General features: G+C 36.1%; 1 protein-coding gene across 1 annotated transcript in view; it reads right to left on the bottom strand.

Annotated features, from left to right (window-relative positions):
• The window catches only part of LOC131800419 (platelet-derived growth factor receptor alpha-like), a 59,595-nt gene that overhangs the window by 9,086 nt on the left and 24,586 nt on the right, over nt 1-25,923 (bottom strand). Inside the window, 12 exon segments of the mRNA XM_059124552.1 lie at nt 2,143-2,302; nt 2,368-2,847; nt 2,907-3,185; nt 3,239-3,343; nt 3,346-3,393; nt 3,448-3,757; nt 5,702-6,358; nt 6,435-6,586; nt 13,415-13,606; nt 15,506-15,677; nt 22,054-22,181; nt 22,241-22,654. Of these exon segments, the coding sequence (XP_058980535.1) occupies nt 2,143-2,302; nt 2,368-2,847; nt 2,907-3,185; nt 3,239-3,343; nt 3,346-3,393; nt 3,448-3,757; nt 5,702-6,358; nt 6,435-6,586; nt 13,415-13,606; nt 15,506-15,677; nt 22,054-22,181; nt 22,241-22,654 (3,097 nt within the window).

The raw sequence follows: 25,923 nt of genomic DNA, 5'->3' as shown, positions 1-25,923 counted from the left end.
TACTCAATTTAATACACACCCGCAACTAGGCAGCACTATTCATTCATGTTAAAATGTGCCTGAGGTAGAAGATATAATACATAAAGCGCTTATTTGGCTGGCTTAAGTCATCGGCTGGCTTCTTCGGAAATGAACAAAGGAGGGCCAAAATCGAACTAAGTCAACCTAAAACTCCTTTGTTCATCTACGAAGAAGCCAGCCGGTGACTTAAGCCAACGAAATATGCTCTTTATGTATTTCCAGCCATAGTCGATCGAAGTATTCCATTTTCATGCTTCATCTAATCCATATAAAAATATTGATATGGGTTATATTGCCAGAAAATGAACATTTATATCAAATTTTATGCGAAATCATAAATTCCATATTCATCTCAGGTTTCTGGCTGAGAGAAATATTTAAGTAGTTTAAGTGCAAGTTGTAAGCAATCGCTGACTTGTTTCGCAAGTTATGACAGATAAAAGTATAGAAAATTGTGACCCTTTGTGGGTGGGTTCGCAGATATATATAGGCGGAGATGAAAAAACTGCAACCTGTCACTTCTAAGCCACTCGTCCGGCACCTGTTAAAATTATTCCAGTGACAGCTCATTATATTGTTTACAAGCGTACAAAAGTATTTTGGTGAGAAAAGTTATTCGTGATGGAATTCAAGCGTGATAGTGTGATTTCTTTATATTTGGCTGGAAAACCACAAATGGCTATTGTTAGAGCATTCCAGCATTTAAATGTGAATAAATCTTTTGTGTTTCGTACCATCGCTCGTTACCGTGATACTGGTACTACGTAGCCCGACGTCAAGGAATTGGACGGAAGAAAACAGCAACATCAGCAGAAATGGTTCGAAAAGTAAAGAAACGATTTGATCGAAACCCGCGTCGCAGTGGACGAAAAATGGCACGTGAGCTGAACATATCGCCATATTTCATTCGGCAAATATTGAAAAATGAGTTCGGGCTAAAGCCATTGAAATTCCAAAAAGTGCAAGAACTTACACCGCAACAGAAAGAAAATAGACTCAAAAGAGCTAAAGAGTTTCTTCGCTTGGCCGAAAGTGGTGAACTGTCGAATTTGGTTTTCTCCGATGAGAAAAAAATCGCTGATGGTGTTGGCCGCCATAACAGCCGATGTTCGCCCTCCGCTCCTATTAATCGACCGTGGCATCAGAATAAATGCCGAATATGATCTCGAAAGTATTCTGGAGGGTGTATCAAAGCATTGGGCACGCAAACATTTTGTCCGCAGACCTTGGAAATTCCAACAGGGCTCAGCACCATCGCACTCAGCACGCGCCTCCCAAGAATGGTTACAAAATGGGGTTCCACGCTTCATTTCGCAGCGCACGATGGCCACCAAAATCTCCGGATGCCAATCCGTTGGACTATTGTGTCTGGAGTATTTTGGAAAGGAAGGTTGGCACTAAAAAATACCAAAGTGGCGATCACCTCAAACAAGCGCTTCGCCGCGAATGGGCTAAAATACCGCAGAGCAACATTCGGGCAACGTGTGACGGTTTCATTGGCCGTTTAAAGGCCATAATTTGTGCCAAAGGTGATCAATTCGAACAAATCTAAACTTAATCTAAAATCTGATGCTATTTCCGATATTTTTTGCTTTCATTTAATAAAATTAAAAAAAATACAGTTTAATTTGTGTGTTTTAAACAGTTTCCAGAAGATGATTTTAGAACCTAATCAAAAATTTGGATAGATGTGAAAACTTAGTCTGTTCCAGATCTGCAAGAATACAGGTAACCGATTCTAGAACAGAACAATAATTACTTTATCAAGGGTCTTAATCCAAAAAAAAAAAAAAAAAAAAAATAATAATAAATTCTCTACTAATTTTGTACCGCAATTCTCTCCTTTGAACAATTCTTCCTTTTATCTGGCTCCACTGTAGGCCCCCATAATTTTGGCGATATCTTAGCAACTCTTTTCAAATCAACTGTCTATAAATATTAAGCATAATTTTAAAAAAGCTATTGCTGGGATTTAATCATTTTGAGGGCTTTTTGGGTTAAAATAGAATATATATTTTGGAAAACAAACAAAATTTTGGAGTGCTATTAGTACCAATGCAACATGTGAATATACCAATAGGTTAAATAAATTAGGAAAACACAATCAAAACTTTATCTTACCGATCCAATTCGAAATTATCGGAAAATCGTTGTGTGGTGATGTTGGCATCGATTTTGCCTGTGTGTGGATTAATTTGATTGATAAAACGTTTGCGGTTACGCATCAAGAAATTCTGGACATTGCCATAGCGACAAAATTCCACAATGACCATAAGTTCACCTAGGCGATATAACAACAACAATTATTATTTTTAGCGGATCCTGAAAATACCCATCCTCACTTACGTTTGGCAATGTTTTTGGTAACGGCGCCCAATAGATTGACAACATTTAAATGTTGACCCAAATGCACCATTATTTTCAATTCTGAGACCAGGGCACGCATTACCTCATTGTTGGCATTACGTTTAACCATTTTCACAGCCACCACAGTTTCTTTCTCCTCAGGGCGTATGCCCTCCGCATGGGCTTTGAGAACAACGCCAAAGGCTCCGGCACCCAATTGTTTGCCCAATTTCAATTTATCCCGGGGAAATTCAAAGCAACGATCGTAAGGCAACAAATCGGCTTGTTCGTCCAGTGTAAGAGCCGGATTAATATGTTCCAGGGCACCTTCCTCGAAATTGGCCAAACCAGCAGCTTTAAGTTCACGCAAAAGTTTGCGTTCCCTCTTGACGCGTATATACAGATAGATTACCAAGCCAATAAGGATTAGAAGCAGCAGAACAATGCCGCAGATCCAACCCAATGTAAGGCCCGGAATATCTATGAAAAAAATTTTATTCAAAATCAAGAATTGAAAATCTGAAAATTTTGTCACTTACTGGTAATTTTAACATTGACCGTCTGTTCAACGACACCCAAACGATTTGCCACCACGCACTTATATTGACCCTGATCATCGGGTTTCAAGTAGGGTATAACCATGTGACCCACATATTCACTGGAAATATTTACTAGTTCCACATCATCCTTATACCATGTTACTGTGGCCTTGGGTATGGCATGCGATTCACATCTCAGTTCAAGCGATTCACCCAATTTACGTTTCAATTTGATGTTGTTACCCAAATTGGTGTAGGTCATTTGTGGCGAAGAGGGTTCTGTAAAATAATTATTATTTCAACGCACTCCATCAAATTCGTTTCCAACTCACCATGAGCTATGAGATTTATTATCCTATACTCCATCTTGTTATCATTTATGTGGGCGGCTCCGCACTCATAGATACCCTGATCTTCGTCTTTGATCTTTTGAATGTCAGTGATGATTTGTAAGAGTAGTTACTCTTTGATCGGTTTATTTTTATGTCTGAAATTAGGAAATTTTAAAAATGCAATAGCGCACTGGACCCCATTAACTTACCATTGGATTCCTTGATTGGTTCCCTTTTGCTATCGAACCACTGGATATTATCGCTAAAGTAATAGGCCACCGCAGCACAGGTGATGGTCACCTCATCACCCCGGGCAATAATATCGGTATCATTGATACCATAAATTGTCATATTCTCCTCTATATCACGCACAAGAACATGGGCTTTGGCATTGCCGCGATGTACCACTTTATCGATAGCATTGGCAGCTGTACAGTAAACGATTCCGGGTGAAGGGGGCACAAAATACATGTCGTAAACAAAATCGATAAACGTATCACCATTGCGAGAGCTAGTTTCCTGTGGATGGGATGTAGGGGGTATTAGTAATAATTTGGAAGTAGAAATGGCGAAATATCAAAATATCGGAATAATTTCCCATAGAAAGGGTTGTTATCGGAAAACTCTAGTAGCAATCGAACAACGTTTTCATAGAAAAAATAGGCATCGAACATCTTTTCCATGTGGAATAACTTTTATCTACTCTACTACTTTTATCGAACTGCTCTACAACTTTTATCGAACTACTCTACTACTTTTATCGAACTACCTCTTTAATCGAACTACCTTCCATAGAAAGGCTTGTTATCGGAAAACTCTAGTAGTAATCGAACAAACTTTTCATAGATAATATTGACAGCGAACATCTTTTCCATAGAAAGGGTTGTTATCAAAAATTATCGGTTTTATGAAAAATGGTTCCAGAACTGCAAAAATTTTAAATTTTAATTACGATAACCGATTTTCCCTTAATGATATCGACAAAAAGTTGCTAAACTAGCCGATTCTTGCAGATTCTGGAACAGAGCAAAAGTTAATTACGGAATAACTTTTTTATGGAAAATTTGTTATCGAACTACTTTTCCATAGAATGGTTTGTTATCGAGCAACTTTTCCATAAAAATGGTAGTTATCGAAAAACGATATAGAACAGATTATTATTGTTTAATTTTCTATGGAAAAGGTGTTAACGAAGAACTTTTTGATTGTTATCGAATCGAATGCTGTTATCGAATTAATTTGGCATGATTTCAGAAAATATTGCTATCGAATATCCTTCGTATTTTTTAGATTTAACAAGTTAAAAAGCCGAATCGAACTTCCACCATTTGGAACAAATTAGGAAATTAAAAGAAAAAAATAAAATCCATTAAAATTCTGTTAATATTTTAAAAATACCGAATATCGGGGGCTATACGACATCGTAGACCTATATAGACCATTCTCTTTTAGGGGATAAAGTACTCACAAAGAACTCCTTGTGCAGAATTTCAGACAATTCCGTTAAAAAATGTGATTAAAATCATCCAAATGTCGAATATCGGGAGGTACCGTTATATGGAGGCTATACGAAAATGTAGACCTATATGGACCATTGTCTATTAGGGGATAAAGTACTCACAAGGAACTCCTTCTGTAGAGTTTTAGACAATTCCGTTGAAAAATGTGGCTAAAATCATCAAAATACCGAATATCGGGGGGTACCGTTATATGGGCGCTATACATTATCGTCGGCCTATATAGATACTTCTCTTCCAGGGGATGAAGTACTCATAAGGAACTCCTTATGTGAATTTTCAGACAATTCCGTTGCAAAATGTGGCTAAATTAATCATCCAAATACCGAATATCCGGACGTACCATTATATGGGGGATATACGAAATCGTAGACCAATATGGACAATTGTCTTCTCGGAGGTAAAGTACTTACAAGGAACTCCTTGTGTGGAATTTCAGATATTTCCATTGAAAAATGTGGCTAAAATCATCAAAATACCGAATATAAGGGGTACCGTTATATGGGAGCTATACTATTTCGTGGACCTATATAGACAATTCTTTTTCAGGGGGTAAAGTACTTACAAAGAACTCCTTATGAGAATTTCAGATAATTCCATTGAAAAATGTGGCTAAAATCATCAGAATACCGAATATCGGGGGGTACCGTTATATGGAAGCTATACTATATCGCGGAAAGAGAAAATTCTCTTTCAGGAGGTAAAGTACTCACAATGAACTCCTTGTGTAGATTCAGACAATTTCATCGAAAAATGTGGCTAAAATAATAAAAATACCGAATATCGGGGAGGGGTGTACCGTTATATGGCGGCTATACGATATCATGGACCGATATAGCCCATCTTCGAACTTGTATGGTGAAGGGTATAAAAATATGCTGTTATCGAAAATATTCTAAAGAATAATAATTGTTATCGATCAAATGTTTCCTTTGCAAATACCTACATTAAAATCTTGTATCAGTTTCTTGTCACACGATGGCCATCTGGGTTCAATACTACAGGGCTGGAAGACCCATGTGACTATAGCCTTCACATGTGACTTTACGCGACACTGAACATGCGCCTTTTCACCCTCATGGACATAGACATCATCAATGGCAACCATTGGAGTATCATGCACGGTCACGGTGAATTCACGTTCTTTACGCACATTACCATTGGCAGCGCGCACAACGTATACGCCACTATCCAGCAGGCTTGCATTCTTGATGTACAACGTAGACTTGTGATCCAGCGTGGTCACATTATATTTGCCATTGAATGAAACACCCTGTGGTATTTCAGTGCCATCCGGTCGGAACCACTGCAAAGTCGGATGTGGATATCCCTTGTAGAGAACGACCATTTGCATGGTCTTGTTGGCCGTCGAGGCAATTTCATAGTAATTGTTTTGCTCATGCATGTCTATGTAGGATTGGCCTTCCTCCATTATGACCATGTCGTAGGAATCCTTGTTCTTGTGCTTGCTGTGATCCATGACGTCACATGTGTATTTGCCCGTATCACTCAATTGGGCATTTCGTATGGTCAAAATGCTCTCAGTGTAGGTGTGATGAACGGTGTATTTATTGGTTGGTCGACTGACTTGAGTGACGCGTTCCTGTAGTACAATGTAAACAATTGAGGTTATGTTGTGTAATTGAGGTTAAGTTAGAGGGAAAGTTTTTTCAACTTACTGGATCCACACCCTCGGGCATGTTCCATGTTATTTTCACAACAACATCATGAGCTGTTCGTATCTCGCATACCAACTGAAAGGTTTCACCCACCAGCGCGTGATGTTTCGATGTCGATGTTACAGTGGGTCTTTCCATTTTTTCGGTACGAGCTGTTTTGTATGGGTTGAAATTAACATAAAATGGTTTTGGAAAATTCAAACAAATATTTCCCAAAATGGAAATATTTCTTTGTTGTGATTTATGTGATAAATGGGATATGTTTTGTTTTTGTTGTAAAATGGCGTTAATGGAACATAGAAAGTAAAACAAACAAAAAATAAAAACACAAACAATACAAAGCACAAAATTACATTTTAAAGTATCTACAACAATTAAACAAAAAGCATCTACAAAACATGCAAAAACAAAAATATATAACGTCTTTTTTTGGGAGGTAAAATTAAAGGTGAGAGTACATTAACAGGTGGAAGTCTTCGCATGGCATATTTTGTGACATATCATAAAGGGATGCCAGAGTCGCACTCAAATTCTGCCGTCGTTTCCCCTTTATAATTTGACATTAATATGCCTACGCATGATGCCGAGTTGCTCACCTTAAAGGTGCATGTACATAAAAAGATTGAAGTCATGTCTAGGTACATTAATGTCAAATTGTAATGGAAAATGACAGCAGGATTTTATTGCGGCTATGTAATCCCTCTATGAAATGTCACAAAATATGCCTGGCCTTGACTTCAAGCTTCTTATGTACTTCCACCTTAAGTTTGTGGTTGAATCAAAGAAAAGAGATGTAAAGTTTAACTAACCATAATAATTTTAGGTAATTCCACATGGGAGAAGAATACAGGTAGATGCATCGACGCTTGAGATCATTGATATGTCAAAAATATTAAAATGTCTTTTTCAAATATAAGTAAATTTGTATATGTTCTCCTATACGACGTCAATCGCATATTATTATAGTATGCATTTTTTACAAATTTGAATATTTTTTCATTCAAAAATGTCAATTCCAAAATTGGTTTGACAGTTCATTGTCCCAGCAGCTGTGTCGATGCGTCTACCTGTATTCTCATACCATGGAATTTCCATTGATACCCCACATTTAATGTCACCCAACAATATATTTAAATATTGGCAACAACAACTATAATCGATTGAGCGGTCTCTAGCTGTTGAGAACGGTAATTATATAAATAAATAAAATACATCGTGCTTTTTGTAAGAGAAAAATTGGCAAATATTTTATTAAACTCCTTCTGTAATAAGTCAAGAAAGGAAAGCTCAACCGATTGTATGGAATTAGTTTCGATTTCTCACCATGCTACATTTGGTCCTTTGAGCCGGATAGTGGAGAAAAGAATATCTCCACATAATTGATGAAGAATATGCCATAACGTGGAGAAAAATCTGTCAACTATGCTGAAAGTTGCCTTCAAGAGTGGACAATTATCGGGTTAATACTTTAGTTGGATCTGTTCCCGTAGAGGTGAATAAAAATAATGCTGAGCCAAAGAGACTACAGCACAGAAGACTGTGGTAACCGTGTAAACACTTATCGAGGGGGCTTCATATCTGAGATCATCGTAACATTACGTTTGGTTAATCCCACAGCGCCAGTTCTGCTTACCAAAAGTGGGCCACTGGACATGTTACATCACAACCACACCTTCATACCAAGAAAGGTGTGGTTCTTACCCATTTAAAGTTTGAGGGGTGGGGCTATAAATCCATATCTCCACGAGGACGAATCGGAGAAATGGCCGCCATTAACGAAGTTCGAGAAAGAACTCAATCATGTACAGGAGCCGTGTAATGTCTGCTATGAAGTTGGGCACAAGATGACGAAATTCAGAATTTCTATGAAACCAGTTGAAAGGAAGATCCATGCTAAAAAAATGCTTCTGTCTTGAACACAAGATAGACAAAAGATGTCTCACCAACGGATGGTGTCAAATGTGCAATTTAAGGCATCATACGCACTCCACGGATGACGTTTGAAGATGGAAACAAAAATATAAAAAGTTTAAATGCTACTTTAGCTAGAAAATAGCTCTTTCTTATAAATATGTCCAGTTATTAGAGGAAGTAAAGGTGAGTGTACATAAAACGCTTCTTTGACTGGCTTAAGTCATAGGCTGGCTTCTTCGCAGAGGAACAAAGACATTTTAGGTTGACTTAGTTCGATTTTGGCCCACCGCTCCTTTGTTCTTTGCTGAAGAAACCAGCCGATGACTTAAGCCAGTCAAAAAGGCGTTTTATGTATTCTCACCTTAAAGCGAGAAATGGCTGAACTACGAGCAACAACCATAAAGCTTGAATGTAACCTGGAGGTTCGACGAGACTCAAATTTGAAGGATGATACAAATACCGAAGGCCCATCAAGAAGCTGAGAGCAAACGCAATAAGTTGAACTGCGCACCCGCGAGAGGTTCGACGAGATTTAACATTGAACGATGATGTGAATGAATATAAGTACCGTGTCCTACAAAATCAAGTGTAACTCAAGTCCGAATTGGTGACTGCTGAGGAGGAAGTACATGCTGTAAGAGTTCAAACACATCTCAACGTAAAGTTTTCGGAGGAGGAAGTAAAACGGCTTTCGGAGAGGTTGCCTTCTTCGGAGAAGGCCCATCGAGCAGCAATAAGGCTGCGAAAATAGTCAAAAATTCCAGCGAGAAGTTTGACGAGATTTAACAATGAAGGATGGTGTGAATGAATATAAATGCCGTGTTCTATCAAACCAAGGAATTCAAGTCCGAATTGGTGGCTACTAAGAGAGAGCACATGCAGTAAGGGCTCAAACAAATCTCATCGTAAAGTTTTCGGAAGAGGAAGTAAAACTGCATTCGGAAATACTGTCTTTTTCGGAGAAGGCCCATCAAGCAGCTGGCTGCGAAAATAGTAAAAAAAAATCCAGCAAGTATGAAAGATTTGGAACCGAAGATCCCATTACTGAAGTACTTGGAGAAAACAAGATTCAAGTTCAGAAGAAGACACTAAAGAATCGAAGTGGAAAAGAAAGCAAGATGTCCTCATTCACCTGGAAACGGAACACGACAGAAGTCAAGAATGAACTGTACGCTAGCAAGGAAAAAGGAACATTTTTATAATCAATTTTTGAATCTTACAATCACTCAACAAAGAAACCGGTTCCTTTTTGAAACCTATAGATCCCGGTTTATCATCCTCCTTTCCTGTAAACACATTTTTTTAATTTCTTCGTCTGTTTATGGCCCTAATGGACATAGGACTTTTCTTATATAATTTCCCTATAGTCCAATTTTATTATCCCTGTCTTTAGAATGTAAGGGATAAAGTTCACATTATCGGGCTTTCATTATTACATCTTCCATTAAAATTTTTTTTTAGAGATATGACAATAAAATCATTAATTTTTGTCAATGTAACTGATAGTCACTGCATTTTTTTCACAGTGGCATCTCATTTTTTGTTTAAAAAAAATAAAACGAATTTGTAATTAATTTGGTTAAAAAAATCTTCAGTTCAGTTCTTCAATATAAAATAAACGATTTGCCATTATCTTAATTATCGAATAATAATTTTAACTGTTATCGAAAAATGTGCTTAAAAATAGCTGTTGTTGAGGAATAATCTTTGAAAGATCGCTGACACAAAACTTGATTCGGGTATTTTTGGAAGTCTTGCATTCGAAGACCCGCCATAAATCGATTTATTGTAGTAGTTGTGATATGGCAGCCTATGATGTAGGGCATTCAATGGAAGGAATGTTTGGGCATGTATATTTTTATTTTCAAAAATTTACAGAAGTTCAACAATTGACTTAAAAATTCCAAAAATGCTACAAAAAACTTACAAATATACTTAGCATGCAGATTTATTTACATATGCACATGTGACATGTAACGGTAGTGTTAGAGACTATATAAACACAATAACTCATGCAATATATATTTACATATAAAAACTTAATAAAAAATTCTGAATATAAAACATAAAAAAGACAAATATATCACATAAAAATCGAAACAACATTATAAAACACCAAAGAATAAGTAAATAAATAATACCAAAATGGTGAAAGTTTCATGTATTTATGTGCGTGGGGTGTAAAAAAATACTAAATTAACCTGTGAATTAGGATACTGAGCTCTGTTGGTAGTTAAATAACTGAAAATTTAGCCATTAAAACAAATTAGTTGCTGTTTATCCGTTCGTGTTCAAGTTCACGGTACAAGAATAAAGGTAGTTTCATTTGCTAAATTGTATATGACAACTGCTTTAGCATCGTACAACTTTTGACATTTAAAATAATTTCAAATCAAAAATATTTGCATATGACGGGTAGAAAAACAAAGGAGGCTAACTCCGGTCCGCTCGCGAGGAATCCAAGATAAAGAGAATAAAACATATGTTTAATATAATTTTTTTTGGCAGCATCAGTAGAAACATCAGGTGTTTACACATGACAAATTATCTGGTTTTAGAACGTGTTTTGCCACACAGGAAACATTTGTTCCCTTGGAAGTTCAAACGCATAAAATCAGTTGTCTTGTTTTCTTTTGCAAACGCAGGATAACGTTGCCAATTGTTTCTATACATAACTTCTTTCTTATCATTTTTTATCTATATGGCCCGTTTTTATATATTTTCTTTATTGCCCGGGTTTGTTATCCTTTGCTTTAGAAAAAGTAAATGATAAAGTTTATATTATCGGGTTTTCATTATTACATCTTTCCTTTAGAATAAATGCATTTTTTCAGAGATATGGCAAGCTTTTTGTAAATGTAACTGGTAGCCACTGCATTTTTTCACAGTGGCATCTCCATTTTAGTTTAAAAATAAACAGAGCGTGAAATAAATCTTTAATTCAGTTCTTCAATAGAAAATTATTGATTTGCGTTATCCCTTTTTTATATGAATACATTTTGCTTTAGGTTAAAAGAAGGTCTGATATTTTTCATATTTAAAGGAAACTGTTATAACGAAAAAAAGATTTATTTGTCCGACAACATTATTTTGTTATCTATCGGAAAGATGTAATAATCAGCCTGTGTCTGCTTACTTCAAAATTTGTAAAGGTGTGGGTACATAAGTAGCTTTAAGTCTGCGCGTGGCATATTTTTTTAATATATCCTAAAGGTGCGCCAGAGCCGCATTAGAATCCTGCCGTCGTTTTCACTTACAATTTCAAATTATAAAGGGAAACGACGGACGAATTTGAGTGCGGCTTTGGCATCTCTTTATGAATGTCACAAAATATGCCATGCGAAGACTTCAAGTTGTTTATGTACTCTCACCTTAAGAATACATAAAATGCTTTTTTGACTGGCTTAAGTCATCGGCTGGCTTCTTCGGAAAAGAACAAAGGCTCCTTTAGGGCCAATATCGAGTTAAGATAACCTTAAATTCCTTTGTTCCTCTACGAAGAAGCCAGCCGATGACTTCACCCAGTCAAAAAAGCGTTTTATGTATTCTCACCTTAACATTTTTTACTATAAGTCATCAGTTAACACCAAAGTTTTGCAAACGAGAGCGATTCGAAGAGAGAAGTTTTGACAGTTATTTTAATGAGAGTTTGGAAAATTCTTGCAATCACTTCCAACTCTTCTTCTTGTGACAATCATTCAGTTCAAATCCGCTTGATTTAGTAAGTCTAAACTTATTATAAGAAAAACTATAAAAAGTAAACAGACTGCAACCAAGTAAAAACATGCAAGCAACCAGCTGATTTGTCAAAAGAACGCAAAAATTTTTCTCCTTAAAAATAAAGGGCCGAAAAAAGTAATATACTGTGAAAATTCGTTTAATCACTTCCAATTATTATTCTTTTCGACAGTCAGTTGTTTTTGGTTTTGAGAATTTTAAAATTGTCAATTTCTCTTACATTTTTGACTCTGTGTTATTTTGGCAAATCAGCTGATTGCTTCAGATTTTTACAGGGTTGCAGTCTGTGTACCTTATATCGAATACTTAAAGCACGTTTAGACTTACTAAATCTTGTGGATTTCTACAGTCAACTCCATTGCGTATAAGTCATATGAAATCGACTCTAAAATTTAATGGATATAATTTGACACATGGTAGAATAATCCAGATAGTCGCATCGACACAGCTTCTGGGACAATGAACTGTCAAACCAATTTAGAAATTGAAAATTCTTTAATGGAAAATTATTCCAATTCGTTAAAGTTTTTGAAAAATGTATATCATAAAAACCTCTAGGTGGTGGCGTAAATGACTACTTAATTTTGACAAAAACATTTAAAAAATTTTGATATATCAATGTTCCCAAGTGCTGATTCATTTACCTGAATTCTTCTACCATGATAAATACTAAATCGTAACGAAAAAAATCGATCCCATCCAAGTCGGAGTCTTGTGTAAACGACATATCAGCATCACAAATTCTAATTACTCATTTGTTAAAGCCCAGTATCCTTTTTTTCGGTGAATAACAACGATGCGGTATTTTAAATGAAAAATGAATAACTAAGCGAGACAAACAACGCCACCAAAAGCAATGAAACACTTACGCTTAGGAGTACTACTCTTAGCTAAACTTTTACGAGATGAACGTCTGGTTGTAGTTTCTACGTCGCGTATTAATCTTGAAACCGTTTTCATTGAATCATCGGAACTATTTTCCGAACTATATTGCGATTCATTGCTATTGGAAAACGAATCATAATCGGTGTCGTTGCTATCGTCGTCGTCGACGTCATTGCTGTCTGTAGTAGATGTCGATGGGATTGTTGTCGAAGTGGTACGCGGAATTGTCACAATGAAACCATCACCCAAATGATTATCGTGCAAACGTGGATCATCAATATTAAGCATGGCATTGCCATCACCAATTGTTAGCTGAGGGGGGTTCACATCAATGGATAGAGTAGAGTTTTCTAAACGATTACTACTGCGACGACGACTGTGTCGACGAAGACTAGAGGTGCTGTTAATGACATTGAGGACTGGTTTTTGGTTAGTTACGGTACTTGGTACAGTGTTCGTCGCCGGTCGGGTTGTTAATGTTGAAGTTATAGTTGAGGAATTCGGAATGGGAGATGTGGTGGGAGTTGTATCAAAATTTGTAATCGTGTTATTATCCAATTGTTTGGAATTTGTTAGACCCATTATTCCAGTTGAAGATTGTGTCGTTGTTATTGACCCATTATCCAGTTGTAATGCTAATAATAATAATTTTTTGTAAATGTTGTGATAGATTTTTTTTGGAAGAGAAATGAGTCGGAAGAGAGAACAGACACACCACCATTATATATAAACTTAAATTAACCAAAACCAATTAAAATTAATAAAAAAAAAAATTGCAAATGGCCTAATTTCGAAGATAATCGACACGAGGATAAACAATTTCAAAATATTTTAACGATAACCATAATTGTTGCGACACAAAGGCAATGAATTTTTAATCCGTTACCCAGAATTCCACGTACGTACTAAATACGACGACCGTACGAAATTTCAAAGACAATTGAATCATTTCATTTTTTTTGTATTTGAAAACAGAAAGGAATAGTACCAAAAAAATGTAAATTTTTGGAAATGGAACAAGTAAAAAAACAGCTAAGTTCAGGTGGGCCGAGCTTTTAATACCCTCCATCATTTGGAAGGAACTTGCAAAATGTTAGGAAAATTTCGTCGAAAATACCGTTTATATAAAACCCGTTATATGGGGACTATACGAAATCGAGGACATACATATGCAATTTTTGTCATAAGTTGTAGTACCCATTAGGACCTTCAAATACCAAATTTCAGATAATTCCATTGAAAAATGTGGCTACAATCATCGAAATACCGAACATCGGAAGGTGCTGTTATATGGGGGCTATACGAAGTCCAATACCTGCATATGCAATTTTTGTCATAGGTTGTAGTACTCATTAGGACCTTCAAATACCAAATTTAAAACACTTCCTTCCGCTTAAAACACTTCCGTTGAATGATGTCCCTAATATTATCAAAATATACAAAAAAGGGAGGTACCGTTATATGGGGGCTATACGAAGTCGAGCACCTGCATATGCAATTTTTTATCATAGGTTGTAGTACCAAATTTCAAAGAATTCCAATCAAAAAGGTCGCTAAAACCATCCAAATACCGAATATCGGGGGTACACGATATAACGGACTTATATAGACAATTCTCTTCCAGGAGGTAAAGTACTCAGGAGGAACTCCTTTTGAGACAATTCTATTGAAAAATGTGGCTAAAATCATCAAAATACCGAATTTCGGGGGGTACCGTTACATGAGGGATATACGATATCGTGGTATCGTACGAAATTATCAATTTTTACAAATTTCAAATCATTAATTTTTATGATATGGACCTGGCGGTATTTGGTTAATACGGACGTATAAAACTTGTTTTACCATGGTAGGGAAGTTGAATATTTGGGTACGCTACGTCGACTTTTAGGTAACACTGTTACAGGCAATTTATGGTGGTCACAGGGTGATTCGAAATTTCGTATTTTTGTTTTTGCAAGAATATTTGTTAGATATATAAAGATATGTTCCAATAAAATATGTCACTGAATACTTATTTTATGTAATATTTTATTTTTTACTCTATTTTTTAATATAAACCATCATTTACTTTAGAAATTTTTAACTGTTCATCATTATTATGTTTTTTTTTGTGTTCAAAGCACCCTGTGCATTCACAGGGTGCTTCAAGCAAAAACAGGCATTTGACGTGATTTAAAAAAAATTGAATAGGCAAGAATGCCTCCATGAGATGTAGTCGATTATCTTGGAAATTATTCCACAAAAATCCCAAAAAAATACCAATAACAACAACAAACCACAAAAATCCTTTCTGTTTTTAGCTTTTTTCAACTATTACACACCACCCCATTTTTTACATTTTTTTCGGCTCCTTAAAAACTTTTTCATAGGTATGTAGGTAGGGGGCTAGGTGGAGCGTGGAAGCTTTTCTTATTATAGTAGGGTTTTTGTTGGTTTTAGACATTGAGTTAAAGGGACCATCATTAGGGGGGCTAACTAACAAACTTAAAAAAAGACGGAAACAAGCACAAAACAGGGGTGCAACAACTCACGATTAACAATTTTGTTACCAAGAATAGTTTCGACGCTGGTCGACTCTGCTTCATTGTCCGGAGATGGTATTTTGGGCCGGCAAATGTAATCGCCATGTTCTTCCATGCTGCGAACTTCGATGACAAATCCCAATTGTGGGTTATAGCGCACACCGCTATCGCTGGCTAAGGTCTAAATTAGAATTCATAAAAATTTAAACAAATTATTTTTGAAAAAAAAAATCTAGATTTATAAGGCACTCTTATATCAGGACGGCAAGCAAGCAATTATTAGTGGCAAAAGCGTAAAGATTTCTTTTTTATAAATGGAAATTGTGTTTTTTTTGTAGGTGTTGTGTGTGTGTGTGTGTTTGAGTGTAAATTTTCCAAAAAATAACCCAAAAGTGTGAGAGAGAAAATAAAGGTAGTACCAAAAACCAAATAAGGGAAGTATCCCCTGTCATGTGTACGATGGATTAGTGAACTAAAAAAAATAATAATGCAGGAAACCAAATCAACTTCTAGTTTAGTAGTTTGACATTTTTAGCAACAGTTTGCTTACTATCGGGAATGGAGGACAATTATCTTTGCGATTCCTTAACTTAAAAGTAACGCGATTCTATAAACTATAACATCCTATATACTGTACTTCATTATAATAAAACCAGTAAGGAAAAGTCAGAAGTCGGGTTGGCGGGCCCTACACCACTATATATTTTTGGTAGAGCTCCCGTAACAAAAGAATTTATTTATAGTAGATTATACCACCTTTCAACATTTGGCTTGAGAGCAGTTATAGTTTGGTTTCAGATTGAATTATATATGGGAGGCATATCATGCGTGATAGTGTGATTTCTTTACATTTGGCTTACCACTATGTGGTGTAGGGTATAAAAAGGATTAAATAAAAATTTCGGATTTGCCCACAGGATGCAAAAAAAGTTAACCCAATGAACACATTGGGTAGCTAGGAAAATAAATCAGTCGTGGAAGCTTTAAGAGTTGTAAAGCTTAAACAGATCAAGGCTTACAGGGTTGCCCATATTCGACGGACCCATCTGGCAACGCCATAACTTTTGACAGAGATGTCACATCGCCTAATGACATACCGCGTTTGAAGCGTCAGTCCAAGCAGATTTTTACCATGAACCAATACACGCCACGCGAGCACTCTGAAATAGTTGAAATTTACATTCAACAGAAGGAGTCAATTGTGAAAACTCAACGTGCTTTTAAAAAATGTGAGAAGTGCGCCTTCTAAGAACAGCATTAAGCGTTTATAAGAAAAATTTTCGACTGGTAAGGAAAAACGCCGTTCTCAGCAGTTGGGCATGGCTCGGTCCACTTTACAACGGATTATTCGCATTGATTTGCATTTGTTCCCGTACAAAATTCAATTGACGCAAAGAATGTTGCCTGCGGACAAGCCTCGTCGATTGGAATGGGCCCAAAGGTCCGTCGAATATGGGCAACCCTGTATATCGTGACTTCGGCATAGGGTAGAAGAATACAGGTAGATGCACCAAAGCTTGGGAACATTGATATGCCAAATTGTTTTTAATGTTTCTCCAAAAATAAGTATATTTGTATATGCTTTCCAGTCGGAGGTTGTTATGATATGATTTATTTTTACAAATTTAAATAATTTTTCAATCAAACATTTCAATTCCAAAATTGATGTGACTGTTCATTGTCCCAGCAGCTGTGTCGATGCGGCTACCTGTATTCGTCTACAATGCTTCGGCGATAAAATAAAACATTGTTGCCATATTTGGCTAAACGAAACGCGAAAATCAGCTGGTAATGGCAACATTGTTGCATTTTTACGCCGAAGTCACGATTTAAGGTTTGATGTGATTTGGCTTTAGAAAGATCTGAATTGACCGATGACGCGAAACTCTATAGGAAAAAATTACAGTTATACCTGATCGATATATTAACTAAAAAATAAGAATAATGTAATATAAATAGTACAATTTACACTGCTACATGTGTATAAACTTATAGTTTAGAACTGTTTATAAAAACTACTTAAAGAAGTTACCTACAATGACGTAAATGTATATACATTTTTTAATACATATTGATAAATCTTTAAATAAAACTTACGAAAATGGTACACATTGTTTTAAGAATATTTCTGTTGAATTTCAAGTGTAGATGGCGCAACCTTAGACTTTTTTCTTTAGGGCCACCAATCACCATCTACACTTCAAATGCAAATTCTATTGGCAATTCTACAATTCTGGTCTATAGAACCAAATTTATCTTCAATGTTACTGGCTATATACATATTTTTATATAACTTTTACATACATAAAGTGAAATGTATATACATAGTATGTGTACATACATATTAAAAGATAGAAAGATATATACAAATTTTACATATATACTACAAATTGCATTAATTATTGAATTTCAGATGTAGATGGCACCAGCTCAACACTTAGCCACCAAGTACCATCTATATCTCAAATGGTAAACTTTACTGATATATTTATGCTACTATACGACTTTTTCAAGCTATATAACCGTTTTTGGCTTTAAGATAGACTACCTATATACATATTTTTTGTAACTCTATATAAATACTTTTATCTACATAACGGGTTAGTGAGATCTAAGTCAATTCTTATTTGAAATATAAAAAACGAAAAACATAATCACCACATACGAAAAACTTTAAAGGTATAAATTAGATCCGAAGTCGCTCCTCGATATTGACCAATACAGTTCACATCGCCCGAAACTTGATTCAAACTGTGAACCGTAAATCCGATTGTGGGCTTATATGTGATACTATCATAGACCATAAGCGATGGATAGCTAATATTTTGAACTGTTATATTTGAGGTTGTAATTGTAATTTGACCATCATCCTACGATTTTTTGATTTCCGAAAAATTATAATAGAAAAAAAAATGAAAATAACCAAAATAAAATTAAAGAGCCAAAACCGAAAATATAAAAGGATTAGCAGCAGATTTGTGGATAGGTGTTAAAATGAAAAAAGCTAAATATTAGATGCAGTGTTAGTAGTTTTGAAATTAGAGATTTACCCTTCATCGAAAGTCAAACAATATAACAATTTGTTGCTGTACCTTTCTTATGGTAAATCTAGTTAAAGAGCGCAATGTGCAACTAACTCTGAGAGAACCACTTTGCCCAGAGTGTAAACAAACGAAAAATTAGTTCTAATCTCAAAATTAGGTGGCAATCCTTGAAAATCAACATAATAGTCAATCGGAAGCTTTTACTTTTTACGTGGCAAAATTTATCTAGAAACAAGTTAAAAAGTGTCAGTCAGCTTTGCCGACAGATGTGTACCCTCAGCCAATGTTCGATTATTTAAATATATTTTGAATTCTGTAATGATAATTCAATTTGGAGTAGGTTCCGAAGAAATGGGCAATATTATCCATTTCGCATCTAAATAAATATGTTATAAATATTGCGACGTGCCAGGTTTACACTATATTGGTTACTCTGAATGAAATCGGATGTTATTTTCGCGTTTTATGAGCTTAATAGATATTCACAATTTTGAACCCTTTGTGGGGGAGGTATCAGCAGGAGTGGACCGATGTATCCCGCCTTCACAGCAGATCTTGTGTTGGTATAAATTATGGGATGTGTGAAATATGAAGATAACCGGGTGCTTATTTCTGATTTTATAATTGTTTTGGTTATTCAAAACTTTGACCCTTTGTGGGGGAGGTACACGAAGGAATGGTTCGATTTCTACCATCTTTATAACAGATCTTATGTTGATGGAAATACTGAGATGTGCCAAGTAGGAATGGAATCGGATGTTATTTTCGCGTTTTATGAGCTTAATAGATATTCAAAATATTGAACCCTTTGTGGGGGAGGTGTGGACAAATATTTCTGATCTTCACAGCAGATCTTCTGTTTCTGGAAATAATGGGATGTGTGAAATATGAAGAGAAACCGATGCTTATTTCGGATTTTATAAACGTTTAGGTTATTCAAAACTATGACCCTTTGTGGGGGAGGTACAAGAAGGAATGGTCCGATCTCTAACATCTTTATAACAGATCTTGTGTTGATGGAAATATTGAGATGAACCAAGTCTAAATGGAACCGGGTGTTACTTGGGGGTTTTAAGAGCTTTATGGATACTCAAAATTTTAACCCTTTGTGGGTGAGATACCAGAAGCAGGGAATCGATATATGTTATTTTGAAAATAATCGGACACTTGCATCACCTTTTATAAAAGTTCTAATAATTCAAAAATTTGACCCGTTGTGGGGGAGGTACCGTATGAAGTGGACCGACATTGTCCATTTTCGCACCTGACGTTGGACTGATGGAAATTTTACGATTTGCAAAGTTGGAGCAAAATCGGATCATCGTTTCTCTCTCTCTCTCTCTCTCTCTCTGCAGTAAAATATTTTTTTGAAAATTTCGATCTTTTTTTCGGGAGGTACCAGAAGGAGTGGACCGATATTTTCCATCTTCACACCAGACCTTGGGTTAATAAAATATTGTGATGTGTGCAATTTGAAGACAATCGGACTCTTAAATCACAATTTATAAGAGTTATAATTATTCAAAATTTTGACCCTTTGTGCGGGAGGTACTTGATGGAGTGGACGATATCCTCCTCCATTATCTTCTTTTTTGCTTCTTTACAACGAATGTTCCACACAAGCAGAAGAGAAACAAGTAAAACAGTTTGCAAGTTCGGCCGGGCCGATCTTTGAATATCCTCCACCATTTGGTACAAATTTGGCAATTTTCAACAAATAAAATCCCTTGAAAATTCTGTTAAAATCTTAAAAGTATCAAATGTAGCCGTCAAATTAGGGTCTAAACGACGACGTAGACCTGCATAGGCAACTTTTGTCGTAAGTCATTACAATATTCAAATGCGAGACTTGAAAAATAATTTGGCGAATAATGTAGCTAAAATCATCAATATAGGGAGGTAGTATTATATGAGGGCTATACCAAAATGTGAATCTGCACAGACAATTTTCTGTCATAGTCTGCAGCATCCATTACGAACTTCAAATATCAAATTTGAAACAATTCCGGTGAAGAGTGTCGCTGAAATCATCAAAATACCGAATATCGGTAGGTACCGTTATATGGGGGCCATACGAAAACGTGGACATACACAGACAATGTTCTGGCATAGGCTGTAGTATCCATTACGAACTTCAAATACCAAATTTGAAACAATTCCGGTAAATAATGTCGCTAAAATCATCAAAATGCCGAATATCGGGAGTTACCGTTATATGGGGGCTATACGAAGACGTGGACCTAAATATACCAAAGTCCTGCAGACATAATATACATTTGAGTAAAATTTTATCAATCTACATCATTTCGTTCAGAAGCTAGAGTGATTTCCACAGACGGACGGACATCGCAAAATCGACATAGAATTTTATATTCTTTGTGGGGTCTAAAATGTATATTTCAAGGTGTTACAAACGGAATGACAAACTTAATATACCCTCCATACTATGGTGGAGGGTATAAAAATCTCTACAGCAAGATTGCAGTGTATAAACGTTTACGAAGGTCTACCTGCTTTTGTTTGTTTCAAGAATGTTTATAGTTGTAAAGTGTTGCATACTTTTAGGCATACGACAATAAATGACGTTTATACGTAGAACTTACTTTTATTTCGTGGATAAGAGCTAAAACACAGTTCGTCCATAGATTTGTCTGTTTTTCGTGAAATATAACTACAAAAAAATTGTTCTGCAACAATTTGTTATGTTATTAAATAAAATAGAAAATATTGTTTGACTTTTAATGAATGACCTTCGTCTTTTCTTTTGTTATGTGTGAGTGTGGGTGAGTGCTTAAATTAGATGTTAGCAAGGTAATAGAAAGCAATTGCAAAGCAACATTTATAAAAAAAAAAAACAATAAAAAAGAAATGCGTTGCAAATGGCAACTTCTAATAGCTTAAGCCAATAATGTAAGGGAAGCTGCTTGAGAGTTTCTTGATTCAAAAAAAATATATATATAATTAAATTGTCCTTACGAGCGCATGGACAGACAAAATCTTCACCCTGCTCAAACCGTGATAATTGACCAATCACAATAGATGTGACATCTGTTTTCCATAGTCGACTTTATTGTGATTGGTGATTAATCTTGATAATTACTTGCAGGTAAACATACTTTGAGTCCTTGCACGCTACCATGGTAGAATAATACAGGTAGATGCATCAACACATGTGAATATTGATATGTCAAAATTTTTATTTTTTTGTTCAAAATAAATTGTTTTTTATATTTTATCTTATACGACGCCAATCGGAGATTCTTATGATATGCATTTTTTAACAATTTTGGAATTGACAATTATAAATGAAAAATTATTAAATTTTTTAAAAATTGAGTATCATAACAACTTCATAACGAAAAAAAAATTCGACAATTCTGACATATCAATGTTCCCAAGCATTGATGCATCTACCTGTATTCTTCTATCATGGCACCCTACCTTCTATTATTGGCTTAATATTAGATAGTCTAGCCATTTCTCTTCTCCCTTTTGGTAACAATTTTCTCTTACCTTTCCATTGGGCATTGTTAGTAGAACATCAACGTCTGGCATTGAGGGTTTACATGGAATGACGGCATCTTCAAATTGCACCACATGTATGACGGGGAACGGCATGGGAGCCAATAAATTTGTGGTATCTGTTGTACGGGAACACGTTTTAAGATCTCATCGGATTTCATATTTTCGCCTTACTTACCATTCACAAAAACATAAATCGACGATGCCAAATTGTTGTTGGCCAAATCGGTTAGGGTGGCATCTTCGATGGACAGCAAATGCGTAACATTCACACTGGATTCCTTGATGCAATAGTAACTGCCCACCGAGGAATAGGAAACCATTTTTAGGGTTAGAATACGACCAAATGGACGGCTGGGATCATCTGGCTGGTAGGTACTCTCTTCGACATCCGACTCGAATGGATGCTTCCAAACAATATCTTCATTCGATTCACAGCGTAACACAAAATCGGTATTGGCTTCCAGTATGACTTCATCCTGCAGAGGTATCAAGAGGGGTGCACCCAATTCCACGGCATAATTTCGTTCATAATCCATGTCATTCGATTTACTAATGCGATTCGATGCATCTTGGGGTTTGGGATGTGGCACTGAAAAAAGAAGAAGATTTGAAAGAAATTAAAACAAAAACAAAACACATTTGCTATCGTAGAAATGAGAGAAAAAGAGAAGAAATGAAAAGAAAGATGCGAGGGTCATGCCGCCGCCAGTCTGACAAGAGATAAGCATGAAGAATTTCTTCTTCGTCTGTTTCTTTTGTGTGTTGTGGTGAATCTCCAGTTGTTGTTGTTTATGTTTCCAATAGAAAAGTCTCATATTTCTTCGGAGTCTTCAAGTTGTTATTGTTGTTACATGTCTATGGTCAGGGCATTGCTGTGAACCCATTTAGATAAACCGAAGTTAATCAGGAATGAGAAAAAATATAAACAAAGTATACGAGGTCCACACAGAAACCTGTTAAGTAATCAAAGGAAAAATCAATGCAAATGAATAGCTATTTTAAAACAAAAGTAGAATTTTATTGTGTTCCCGTACTTTTGTAGATGTGAAACTCATTAAAGAGAAAAATTCCCTTTGAGAAAACTACGTTGCCCAGAAAGTTCAGAAACGAAAAACAAGTAATAAAAACATTAAGTTCGGCCGGGCCAAACTTTTAATACCCTCCACCTTAGGGTAAAGGAAACATTAGAAGAAATGTGGCAAAAATCATTAAAATGCCGAATACCGAGGTACCGTTATATGGGGGCTATACCAAAACGTCGACCTATAATTACAATGTTTCGCCACACGAACTAGGACCCAATATGACCCACAAATACCAATTTTTAGACAAATCAGTGAAAAAATGTGGCAAAAACCATCAAAATACCGAATATCGGGAGGTACCGTTATATGGGGGCTATACCAAATCATGGATGCAATGTTTCGCCACCGGAGCTGGAACCCATTATGACCAACAAATACCAATTTTTAGACAAATCCGTGAAAAAATGTGCCAAAAAAAATTAAAATACCGAATATCGGGAGGTACCTTTATATGGGGGCTATACCAAAACATGAACCTATACATGCAATGTTTTGCCACATGCACAGGGACCCGTTATGACCAACAAATACCAATTTTCAGACAAATCCGTGAAAAAATGTGGCATAAATCATCAAAGTACCGAATATCGGGAGGTACCGTTATATGGGGACTATACCAGAACGTGGACCGTTCGTTTCAATACCAACGATACGAATTGCTCTGCTAAATTTTGGCGCTCTACGTCAAATAAGGTGGGCTGTATCATGATTTCAACAGACAGACGGACGGACATCGTTAAATCGACTTAGAATTTTATGCTGATTATGAATATATATATTTTATGGGGTCTACGACGAATATTTAAGGATGTTACAAACTGAATGACAAAGTTAATAAACCCTCCTTTCCAAGGTGGAGGGTATGACAAGCAAAATTGTCAAAAATAGACAATCCTTCAAGCTAAGCATTGTAGCCAATTAGAAGCTGGCTATAATATACTCTTTTTTGTCTAGTAAACCGTTTTTAAAGAGAACCTCAATATCAACCAGTTTTGTTTTCAATTCAATTTGCCCACAAGTTTTTCTAAATTTTCGGGTATAGACCCGGCTTTGTACTAAAAAATTTAAAAATTAAAGATCTTCCATTTATAGGAGATCCATAAAACATATTCGGTCTATAGAAACCTGTTTCTATTCATAAATACAGGGTGAGATAAAAAACTGCAACATAATTTTTACTTTTCTTTTAAATTTCATTGAATGAAAGCAAAAAATTTCAAAAATAGAATAAGTTCAAATTTTAGAATAAGTTTAGATTTGTTCGAATTGGTCACCTTTGGCACGAATTATGGCCTTCAAGCGGCCAATGAAACCGTCACACGCTGCCCCAATGTTGCTCTGCGGTATTTTGGCCCATTCGCGGCGAAGCGCTTGCTTGAGGTGATCGACACTTTGCAACTTTTTAGTGCCAACCTTGCTTTCCAAAATACTCCAGAGACAATGGTCTAACGGATTGGTATCCGGAGATTTTGGTGGCCATTGTGTGCTGGAAATGAAGCCAGGAACCTCATTTTGTAAGCATTCTTGGGTGGCGCGTGCTGAGTGCGATGCTGCTGAGTCCTGTTGGAATGTCCAAGGTCTGCGGCCAAAATGTTTGCGTGCCCAAGGCTTTAATAAACCCTCCAAAATATTTTCGGGATAATATTCGGCATTTATTCTGATCGACACGGTCGATTAATACGAGCGGAGAGCGACCATCGGCTGTTATGGCGGCCCACACCATCACAATGGCCGGCGCTTGAGTTCTGGTGGCCAACTGAAGGTACACATTTTCAGCTGACCTCATTTTGTTTGTTTACAAACTGCTGTACAGCGAATGTTTTCTCATCGGAGAAAACGAAATTCGGCAGTTCACCACTTTGGGCCAAGCGAAGCAACCTTTAGCTCTTTTGAATCTATTTTCTTTCTGTTGTGCTGTAAGTTCTTGCCCTTTTTGGAACTTCAATGGCTTTACCCCGAGCTCATTTTTCAATATTTGCGAATGGAATTTTGCGATATGTTTAGCTCACGTGCCATTTTTCGGCCACTGCGACGCGGGTTTCGATCAAGTCGCTTCTGTACTTTTCGAACCATTTCTGCTGAAGTTGCTTCTCTTCTTTTTTCGTTTCTTTACTGTTCGAACCCTTTCTGCTGATGTTGCTGTTTTCTTCCGTCCACTTTCTTGATGTCGGGCTACGTAGTACCAGTATCACGGTAACGAGTGATGGTACGAGACACAAATAATTTATTCACATTTAAATGCTGGAGTGCTCTAACGATAGTCACTTGTGGTTTTCCAGCCAAATATAAAGAAATCACACCATCACGCTTGAATTCCATTACGAATAACTTTTTTTCTGGAAAATTCTCAGCAAAATGCTTTTGTGCGCTTGTAAACAATATAATGAGCTGTCACTGGAATAATTTTAACAGCTATCGGACGAGTGGCTTGAAGGCTTGGTGTGAAGTTGGTTGCAGTTTTTTCATCTCACCCTGTAGATCTATTAAAGGTATTCTTACCATAATTAATCTTTAAATGGTTCTACATTTATGGATGGAACCGATATATCCCATCTTCACAGCATATCTTGTGTTTGTAGAAGTAGTGGGATGTGTGAAATATGAAGATACTTATTTCGGATTTTATGATCGTCTTGGCTATTCAAAACTTTGACCCTTTGTGGGAAAGGTACCAGAAGAAATTGTCGAATCTTTACCATCTTTATAACAGATTTTGTGTTGATGAAAATGAATATACAAACCAAGTCTGAATGGGCTTCATGAATATTCAAAA

The sequence above is a fragment of the Musca domestica genome, unplaced genomic scaffold (genome assembly GCF_030504385.1).
Source record: "Musca domestica strain aabys unplaced genomic scaffold, Musca_domestica.polishedcontigs.V.1.1 3, whole genome shotgun sequence".
Taxonomy (NCBI): domain Eukaryota; kingdom Metazoa; phylum Arthropoda; class Insecta; order Diptera; family Muscidae; genus Musca; species Musca domestica.
The sequence above is the reverse complement of the archived record's forward strand: the minus strand, read 5'-3'. Positions and strand labels throughout refer to the sequence as shown.